The sequence below is a fragment of the Oryctolagus cuniculus genome, chromosome 12, assembly GCF_051225735.1.
Source record: "Oryctolagus cuniculus isolate XC-2025 breed Fujian yellow rabbit chromosome 12, ASM5122573v1, whole genome shotgun sequence".
Classification (NCBI taxonomy): domain Eukaryota; kingdom Metazoa; phylum Chordata; class Mammalia; order Lagomorpha; family Leporidae; genus Oryctolagus; species Oryctolagus cuniculus.
The window spans coordinates 103,940,504-103,950,460 of record NC_142878.1 but is presented as its reverse complement, the minus strand read 5'-3'; the positions used below and the strand labels follow the sequence as shown (position 1 = coordinate 103,950,460).

Below are 9,957 nucleotides of genomic sequence, written 5' to 3'. Positions count from 1 at the left end.
GGACCTGGCCGCCTTCTCCCTCGGCTGTCCTCGGAGGGGCAGGACGGTGGCAGCCTCACCCCTCCCGGGTGGAAATGCAGAAGAAACAAGAAGTTACCTTCCCGAAGAGGCGCAAACACACCCAGTACTAGCTCTGACGGGGCCTAACGGAAGGCCCGGATCCCACAGCCTCGGCCCCCAAGGGGGAAGGGAGTGGCTGCCAAAGTAAGGGGAAGCAGGTGCCCCGAGGCCAAACCACGCCCACGACACCACCTGAGGCGGATGGCAGATCCCACCGGGCCAGGAAGCCAAGAGCCAAGAGCGGGGCAGAGACCCCGGCTGTGGCGTTCATTCAGACAGCGGCTCCTAACCATGTGCATGAGCGAGTATTTTTAATTCCTTAAAAGCACCACTCAAGTTTTTTTCTTTTTTTTCCCCAAAGAACTGTAGATTTTAAAAACGACACCTGTGTACAAATGCTCTCCTATTCGGAGTGGACTCCAGCAGGGGGCAGCGGAGGCAGCCACGCGGAGCAGCCGTCGCGTTGGTACCGCACAGCAACACCGCGCACCAGGCACTTCAGCCTTGAGGAACACTGTGAGTGAGGTGAGCGGGCCCCACCCCGCCCCGCCGAGGACTCTGTGACCGTGACTGTGACCGTCACCATGACCGTGACCATGGCCGATGAGTGACCGTCCACGCCAGCACCGAGAGGTCTCTCTAGTGAGCCTCAGAGCACAGGCGACATGGGCTTCCGCTGCCTGCACTTCCTGCGGGCCCCAGGCTCCCCCACCACAGCCCCTGCCCAGCCCCCGCAGCGGGTCTCACAGGCTGACTCGGGTCCGTCACCCACCTCACCAGCTTGCCTCGTTAGTGACTAGAAAAGGGACAGGGACCCAGCGGGGTACCGAAGGAGGTGGCGGCCCCCAGCCACGACCCGGCGGGCGGAACGGGGACGGGCCGCAGCCGAGTTCCTGGGGAAGGTGACTGTGCAGACACCGTGAATCCTGTGTCCAACGCTGATGAGAACGCAACACCGCTGTCCCCCTGACGCGGCTGGGCGGGGATCTCACGCTGACCGCACCCGGGGCGTGCGGCAGACCCCTTCTGCAGGGGCGAGGCTGGTACCTTGAGCCGGCTCCCGCCCAGCCACGCGCCGCCCGCTGCTCCGCAGAGCGCCAGCGCCGCCTGTCACAAGTCCTCCCTCTTACTCCGGGCTCGATTGTCATCCTTGGAGGCCCGGGCCTTCGGCTCTCCTTCTTTCTTCTTTCTCCCCTTGTCCTGCTTTGTTCTGTTTTTCTCCTTGTCCCCTCCTCCTTTGCCAGGATACACCTGCCCCTCCAGCGTGACGTCGGCGCACCTGTCTTGGCTGACGAGGAAGTCCTTGATCTCCCAGGCGTAACCGCCGTCCCGCAGCATGAAGATGGCGCGGTCTGAGCCCACGATGAACCTGGACGGACACAGTGACACCGTGAGCACGCGCGCTGCCAGTGGCCAGCAGCTCTGAGCAACTCTGTAGCACCTGACCCACAGAACGAAAAAGGCTGATTCCGAATTCTCCACGGATACAGGACACAAACTAAAACTGTTTCCCAAGGCCTAGTATCTACTGACATCCACTGAACTTCCCGCTCAGCCCAGAGCAGAAGCAGACACTGCCGTGGGTTCAGCGGCTGCTCCGGCTGGAGAAGCGCTCGCAGGTGCAGGTGTATGGCCCGGCAGTTACACCCCGTGTCCCACGCAGGAGGGACCGGCTTCAGTTCCCATCGCCAGCTTCCTGCCAGCCTGCAGCCTGGAAGGCGGCAGTGGGGCTCAGGCGCTGGGTCCCTGCCACCCACACGGAGCTGGCTTCCAGGTCCTACCCCACCGAGCCCTGGCTCTCAAATAAACAAATAAAAACCGAGAGAGACAGAGACAGAGAGAGGGGAAGCTCCTTGGGAGGCTGCACAGGGGCTCAAGGCTGGGAGGCAAGGCGGCAGCTCCCACTGTATCTGCTTCACTGGAAGCATTCTGTTAAAGTGTACTAGATAAAAACTCCTGCTGAGCAAGCCTAAGAGCCACTGGCTTAGTAGGTCAAGATCAAAGACGCCCTTCCTGGCAAAGGGCACTCAGCTCGCCCAGAGGATGACTGCCAGTGGCCGGCCTGGCCACACTCCACAGGCCCCTTGGAAGCAAAGTGGGGGGGGGGGGGGATCGGGGACCACCAAGGTGACCAGGGGGCGTGGCCCTTCCCTTCCGGAGGGGCTGCACCACATATCTCATCTGCAGCTGACAGTGCTCCCCTTCCCCAGAGACCTGGGGGCTTCAGGGCCAGCACCACCGGAACACCACCTGCTCTCATGCGTCTGTTCATGTGACACAGCTCTGCAGGCCCAACGGTCTCTGAGGGCTCCATCCTGTCGCCCAGCCTAAACTAAGAGCGGAAGACCCCCAGAGGGCAGCCCTGCTGCTACGGGCAGGGGGGGCATTTCCTCACATGGCTTGTGAGGGCCACTGCTTCAGTCCTTGTCAGCAGCCTGGTCCAAGGAGCGCAGCTGCTCACAACGGCTAAAGTGTAGCCACCTCGTGCTCCAGTGAGGCGCTTACACTCTGTACACCTGAAATCAACGCTACAGCCACAAGGGCTTAGGCTGAGAGAGCCGCCCACCTCCCTGCCTCGGCCAGGGGACACATCCTTTAAAGAACAAGGAACTGGATGAAGAGATCAGAGCTAGGAAAGGCCCGGGCCCTGGGCAAGACGGCCAGCAGGCCCAGGATACCATGGGGTCTCTCGGCAGACCTGGGCACTGTCCCACCGTGGGGTCTCTCGGCAGGCCCAGGTACTACCCCACTGTAGGGTCTCTCGGCAGCCTGGGCACTGTCCCACCGTGGGGTCTCTCGGCAGCCCGGGCACTGCCCACCCGCGGGGTCTTTCGGCAGCCCGGGTGCTGTCCCACCATGGGGGTCTCTCGGCAGCCCGGCACTGCCCACCCGCGGGGTCTCTCGGCAGCCCGGGCACTGCCCACCCGCGGGGTCTCTCGGCAGCCCGGCACTGTCCCACCCGCGGGGTCTCTCGGCAGCCCAGCACTGTCCCACCGTGGGGTCTCTCGGCAGCCCAGGCACTGCCCACCCGCGGGGTCTCTCGGCAGCCCAGCACTGCCCCCCCACCGCGGGGTCTCTTGGCAGCCCGGCACTGCCCCCCCACCGCGGGGTCTCTCGGCAGCCCGGCACTGCCCCCCCACCGCGGGGTCTCTCGGCAGCCCGGCACTGCCCCCCCACCGCGGGGTCTCTCGGCAGCCCGGCACTGCCCCCCCACCGCGGGGTCTCTCGGCAGCCCGGCACTGCCCCCCTCCTCCCCGCGGGGCTCACCTCTGGACGTCGTAGTTGGCGTTGAAGAGACTGCCCTGCCAGAGGCTGGTGATCTCCTCGGTCTCCTTCTCCGTGGGGCTCCCGGACACGGTGACGAACATCATGAGGGTCTTCCCCTTCTTGGTCATCTTCAGGATGCTCTCGGGCTTGCCCGGGTCTATCTTTGAGAAGTCCACAGGCGCCGAGGGTCTCTTGTGCTCTGGAAGATCCCCTTCCTCAATGTCATCATCTTTCTACCACGACAGGGGAAGCATCAAACCACAGTCAGAAGCTCATTCTTCAACGGACAGGCAACCCCCCAGCCCCGACGACGTATCTGCCCTGTTACCGCGTCCCGCTCTCGTGGCCTCTGAGTGGAGTCCAAGTTCCAGGCAGAAATGAGGACCTGCAGTCACCCCCGGCTCCCCAGCACCCAGAGTCCCCGTGGCTCCTCGTCCCTCCTCTGGGAATCTGCCCAGTGAGGCAGCGCGTGGAAAGGGTCCCTCTGGGAAGGTGCACAATAAACACCAGCCAGCAACGAGGGACAAGCTGACACATGCAGAACTCAAAACTACGGACAGACACACGCACCAGTGCAATACACAACCCCATGTGCGTAAAGGTCAAGAGCAGGCGAACAAACCGAGGATGACCAAGTAGAACAGTGGTGGTCTCTGGGAAGGGAATCCCAAGCAACCGAGAGACCTCTCTGGGGTTGGAAACGGTGGGTATTCTGACAGGGTGTGCATTCCACAGACGAATCCATCTCTCAGAACTCGCTGAGCTCAACACCTGCCTGTCCATAACCCCACTGCACCTGTGTTAGGACTGTAGGAAACACCCAACTCTAGTAACGTTTGCTTTTCCCGGCGGGATGAGCTAGCAATGTGGAAATGAGCTTCCAAGCAGTCTACACTTAGTGCAGAGGGGAAACCTTGGAGAGAGTGAGTTCGGGGAAGGAAGTTACCAGCACCCAAGGAGGAAGGACGCGCCCTGTGCAGGTACAAGAGCCATCTCGTGGTTTTCATAATAAACACGCAGGTGAATGGATGCCTGGATGAAGACTTAAGAGAGTAGAGTTCCTTGGAGAAAAGGCGAATCCCAGCCATGAGAACAGGAGCCTGGAACCCCCCAAATACCCCCCGCAGCAGAGAGCAGGAAGATGCGCAAAGAACTGGAACGTGTCAGACCCACCCAGGAGCCACCTCCCAGCAGCCCTCAGGGCCCAGCCTGGAATAACTTGAGCACCACCGCAAACAACAGTAATGACTATAACCACCTAATAAAAAGGATCCACTGAGTCCACACAGGTATAAACAGATGGATAAATACTGACAGGTAAGAAATATCTAGATAACCGGGTTCTGAAACCATGGACCCTGGCTCCTTGGAGTAAGGCGACAGCGGTAAGAAATGAATTACTGCACATGAACCTTGAAAACACTCCGCTAGGTGAAAGCAGCCAGGCAGACTCCGTCGTCCACACTGCCTTTATGGAAGAATCCAGAACAGACAGAAAACAGACGAGCGTTGCCTAGGGGGCCTGGAGGCTAGGAGGAGATGTGGGAACAGCGCTGAGGGTTTCCTTTCCGGGGCCTGAAACTCTGAAATCTGAGACTGTCTCATGTGGTCCGGGCTGTACGAGTCTCCCAACACCCCGAGGTGCGCGCCGCGTGGGCGAACTGCACGCGGTACCAGAGCTGTGACTCCGTGAGGCCACTCCTGACAAAGCAGCCAAAATCAAACAAGGCTACGTCCCTCTTACTTGGCCCCCTGACGGGCCAGGGCTCGAGACCCCGGTGACACGCACTGCTAGAAATCTTCACAGAAAGACTAAGCAGTGCTTGGAGGTGGGGCACAGTGCTGAGACCCGGATCCCGCTTCCACGCGACACAACCAGCCACGCCACCCTGGCCACAGTCCTCACTGCCCTGGCCCCGGGACCCCGGCCGCAAACCGAACAGCAGAACACAGCAGCCTCCCCAGCGTCCCCAGCCCTCGCAACTCCGCCCCCCCCCCAATCCGTATCTGCCTCTCTCTGCTTTGAAGGGGTCGCTAACAGCGCCCGCAGACGCGGCAGGGACTGTGCGGTTAGGTGGCTCTGGGCTCAGGTCCCCGTTCTACCATTGAGCTGTGTGGCCTTGGGCAAGCCATTGAGCCATCTGAGAATAACAGGGCGCAGGGGTCCCAACACAGCCTCCCCTCTAGGGCGTGTTCAGGGGATTTAAGCCCAGAGGGCGCTCAGCGGCCAGGCTCCTGGCACCTGGCCTCCAACCCCAGTCTCCCTACAGAAATCTAAAGCACTCCTCATTGTCAGCTTTCCATGCTGTTTCTGTCCTCATTTTGTCCAACTTCTCCCAAACATCTGCTATGGTCTCCTTAAAGCAAACCGCAACTTCTGGTTAGCTAGGGACCTCACAGCATTTATAAATAGAGCTATATAGATATATAAAAGATTTATTTACTTGAAAGTCAGAGTTACAGAGGGATAAAGAGATAGAGAGATCTTCCATCCACTGGTTCATTCCCCAAATGGCCGCAACAGCTGGGACTGGGCCAGACTGAAGCTGGGAGCCAGGAGCTTCTTCCAGGTCTCCCATGTGGATGGCAGGGGCCCAAGGACTTGGGCCATCTTCCACTGCTTTCCCCAGGCTATTAGATGGGAGCAGGATCAGAAGTGGAGCAGCCGGGACAGGAACTGGCGCTCATACGGGATGCAGGCGTTGTGGGCGGCGGCTTTACCTGCTACGCCGCCCCAACCCCAGCCTTTATGTTTTCTAAACTGATCCGGTCATGAAAGCAACTCAGTGGATCATCAGCAGCACTTGTTCTAACAAAAACATGATTCAAGAACCCAAGTCCAGTGCACACAGGATTTTCGTTTCATGCCTGTGTGTATTTCAGTGACAGGAGGAAAAAAAAGAAAACCGTACAGATGCAGGTGAACTGGGCAGTCCTGCATCAACACAGGGGCCCGCGGTGTACGGGCAACCTCTGGTCTTCACCTAGGCCGTGCTGCCCACAAGCCCATCCTCAGCCCCGGCAGCCTGGCACTGTCAGCTGGCTTCCCCACCACAAAGCTGAGCTCCCGGTCCCTCTTCTCCCCACGAGGGTCTCTGACGACAACACCACGACGGAGCAGCTGTGCGATGTGGCAGGCACTTTACTGTCTGCACTCAGAACCCCCCACAAGGTTCTGCTGACTACACTGAGGCTGAGGCTGGTGGGGCTGACTGTCTCAGAAGCGCTCACGCTGCAGTTGAAGCGCAAACCCACACTTCTGGCTCCACATCTCCCCCTGCCTGTGATCCTCGCACACAGACGGGCTGGGCTGGGCATTAGTACTAACTTCGCAGAAGGCGTTCTCGCCTCTCTCCACACATGGGAGGCAACGGTTCTCACGCCAGCCGGGAAGAAAGGGCGTGGTTTCAACTGCTTCCTGGGAAAAAGAGCCCCGAGATGGATGTGCCCCCCTGCGGGGAAGGGCGCGCCTGCAGGGCTCACACAGCGGGATGCCAGCTGGCTCTGCAGACACTGGAGGAGCAGACAGCGCTGAACTCAGAGCCGTCCTTCGGGCGCACGCTGTGGCCTTACTGCTCACAACCCACAGGCTGTCAAGAGCACCCACCTCTCCCACTGCTCCCTCCACGTACCCCTGCAGCTTCTGCCTTGCGCCAGGTTTTCCTCGCTACCTTTCATCCGCACTTCGGCTCACCAATGTTTGGGGGAGCCGAGCGAAATGGCTCACGGAACAGGCTTCAAAGTCAAGGGACAGAATCTGACCCATAGGGGTGCCAGTTCTAGTCCCGGCTGCTCCTCTTCCCATCCCGCTCTCTGCTATGGCCTGGGAAAGCAGGGGAAGATGGTCCAAGTCCTTGGGCCCCTGCATCCATGTGGGAGACCGGGAAGAAGCTCCTGGCTTCGGATCGGCGCAGCTCCGGCCATTGCAGCAATTTGGGGGAGTGAACTGGCGGTCAGAAGACCTTTCTCTCTCTGTGTCTCTCTCTCTCTCACTGTCTGTAACTCTACCTCTCAAATAAATAAATAAAATCTTAAAAAAAAAAAAAAAAGACAAGAGAGACGTCAATGGGCCAGCTCCCACTGGTGGTGTGCAGCCACTCCCACCTGCCCCAGTCGCCCCATCTACTGCAGGTGAACGTGCAAACACAGGTCTGCGAGCTCCAAACGCATCACGCGGAGTGTTTTTTTTTTTTTTTTTTGGACAGGCAGAGTGGACAGTGAGAGAGAGAGAGACAGAGAGAAAGATCTTCCTTTGCCGTTGGTTCACCCTCCAATGGCCGCCGCGGCCGGCACACCGCGCTGATCCGATGGCAGGAGCCAGGTGCTTCTCCTGGTCTCCCATGGGGTGCAGGGCCCAAGCACTTGGGCCATCCTCCACTGCACTCCCGGGCCACAGCAGAGAGCTGGCCTGGAAGAGGGGAAACTGAGACAGAATCCGGCGCTCCGACCGGGACTAGAACCCGGTGTGCCGGCGCCGCAAGGTGGAGGATTAGCCTAGTGAGCCGCGGCGCCGGCCACACGCGGAATCTTAAATTCACTCCTGCAAGTTCTACCACCTCCTCGACACAGAAGCAACCCGAGTAAGGACCATCAGCCCTGATCACCAAGATCCCTTCATTCCAAAGGAAAGCCGAAGCTCACAGAGGAGCTGCCCTGCCCAGTCCACCCTCCGACTCCAGCCCCAGCCAGCAATCACTCGGGCAGGACAACCACCTTTGGAAAGGAAAAAGGCCTCCACGTGGTTCTGGGCCAGTGAACCTGACCTCAAAAACTTACTACACGCCCCCCCCTCCCCCCGCCATGTCTGCAAACTCCAGCGTCTCCAAGAAACAAGCCAGAAAACTCCCCCAGACAAGTCCTGGTTCCATTAAGCAAAAAAAAAAAGTGAGGTGCAGGACGGAGAGCCCCGGGCCCACGTACACTTCTCCACCTCCTAAGCTCGCCCATAAAAGCTACAAAACCCCCAGCAGGGACACGCAGCATACGGGAAGTCTGAAATTAGACGGATTTGGGAGACAGGAGCTGGAAGAAAGCGGGGAGACCCCTCCCGAGAACGGTCATCGCAGCAACCCAGCACCCGGGAGACTGGGGGTGCGGGGAGGGAGGGAGGCAGAGGGTGCCCAAGGCCTCTCTCTCGCTTTGCAGGGCTCCCCGATCAGGGGCGACCAGGGACTGGCGTGGCCGGAGGACTGGCCCTGGGATGAGAGGCCTGGGCCCGGATGCGCAGGGTATGCGAAACAAGGAGGGTGAGCGGCGGTGGGACTCCCGCCACGAGAGGTTAGAGGCTTAGAAAAACCCAGGATACGAGCCAGAAGGGTCCCAGACGCAGCGGGGAAGGGGTCAGAGGGAGACGCGAAGGCCCGGCGGGCGCGCGCAAGGCGGACCTCCCACTGCTCCAGGAGCCGCGCCATGTCCGCGTCATTGTAATCGCGGATGTCTTTCTTCTTCTTCCGAGGAGGGGCACTAGCCTCGCCAGGTGTCCCCGCCGGGCCCTCGGCCGCGGAGGCTCTCGGCGGCGGCAGCAGCAGCAACAGCAGCAGCAGGTCGGACGCACAAAGCAGGACCACGGCCTTGCGAGCCCAGCTGGAGGCCGCCATCTTCGCCGCGCGGCGCAGCGCGACGCCGCCGCCGCCGGCACGTGACCGGCGCGCGCCTCCCGGCCCCGCCCCCGGCCGCCGACTTCCGGGGACCGCCTCTGCGGGCGCCGTCCCTGCGGCCCCGCCTCCCGACCTTCGCCAGCCTGCCGGGCCCCGCCCCGGGCCGTTTCCTGCGGCCCCGCCTGCGGAAGCCCCGCCCCCGCGCCGTGGCCCCGCCCCTCGGGCGCCGCCCCCGCCTCCTCCTGCCCGGGCTGGCGGAGGTTGTCTTCCTGGCTGGGCCGGCCCCGGGCTGCTCTTTTAGAAGCTGTTCTTCCTCTGACGCACAGGCTGGGGCCAGAAGTCCCCTCAGGGCGTCCCGCGACACCTCCTCCGGAATGAATCGGAGCTGGAAGCTGAAGAGCCTTGCTGGGTGTCTGACCCTGGCCCGCGGCCTCCCGCAGCCTCCAGGGAAGTCAGTGGCAGGTGGAGCAGCTGTTTTTCAGGAGGTCGTCAATAGGCCAGGCCCTGGCTGTCCTGCACGCGGCTGTCAACAATGCTGTCACCCCTCAACCTGAAAAACCGCTCCTGAAACCATTACATTTCGCATTTTTTTAAAATAGCTTCAATCTTTTTTTTTTTTAATTTATTTACTTATTTATTTATTTTGACAGGCAGAGTGGACAGTGAGAGAGAGACAGAGAGAAAGGTCTTCCTTTTTGCCATTGGTTCACCCTCCAATGGCCTCCGCGGCCGGCGCGCTGCGGCCGGCGCACCGCGCTGATCCGATGGCAGGAGCCAGGTGCTTCTCCTGGTCTCCCATGGGGTGCAGGGCCCAAGCACTTGGGCCATCCTCCACTGCACTCCCTGGCCACAGCAGAGAGCTGGCCTGGAAGAGGGGCAACCGGGACAGAATCCGGCGCCCCGACCGGGACTAGAACCCGGTGTGCCGGCGCCGCAAGGCGGAGGATTAGCCTAGTGAGCCGCGGCGCCGGCTGAAATAGCTTCAATCTTGCGATTTCCACCTAATGCTGTTGGCCGTGACTAATCCTTTTCG

The 9,957-nt window shown here is 60.7% G+C and overlaps 1 protein-coding gene across 1 annotated transcript; it reads right to left on the bottom strand.

The window, feature by feature from the left end:
• Positions 1-354: 354 nt before the first annotated feature.
• MESD (mesoderm development LRP chaperone) lies at positions 355-8,948 on the bottom strand. The gene is made up of 3 exons (XM_002721472.6): positions 8,712-8,948; positions 3,328-3,560; positions 355-1,429 (listed from the first exon to the last, which is right to left on the bottom strand). Exons 1-3 carry the CDS (start codon positions 8,922-8,924, stop codon positions 1,171-1,173), a joined length of 705 nt encoding a protein of 234 aa, XP_002721518.1. The 5' UTR covers positions 8,925-8,948; the 3' UTR covers positions 355-1,170.
• Between the last annotated feature and the right edge of the window lie 1,009 nt (positions 8,949-9,957).

What these genes read in the sequence shown, in the direction of transcription:
- MESD (XM_002721472.6), bottom strand. Translation starts at nt 8,924, where the DNA reads ATGGCGGCCTCCAGCTGGGCTCGCAAGGCCGTGGTCCTGCTTTGTGCG. An exon ending in GGCTCCTGGAGCAGTGGGAG is followed by an intron (nt 3,561 to 8,711) that starts GTCCGCCTTGCG and finishes CTGTCGTGGTAG; the next exon opens with AAAGATGATGACATTGAGGA. An exon ending in GCCAACTACGACGTCCAGAG is followed by an intron (nt 1,430 to 3,327) that starts GTGAGCCCCGCG and finishes GTGTCCGTCCAG; the next exon opens with GTTCATCGTGGGCTCAGACC.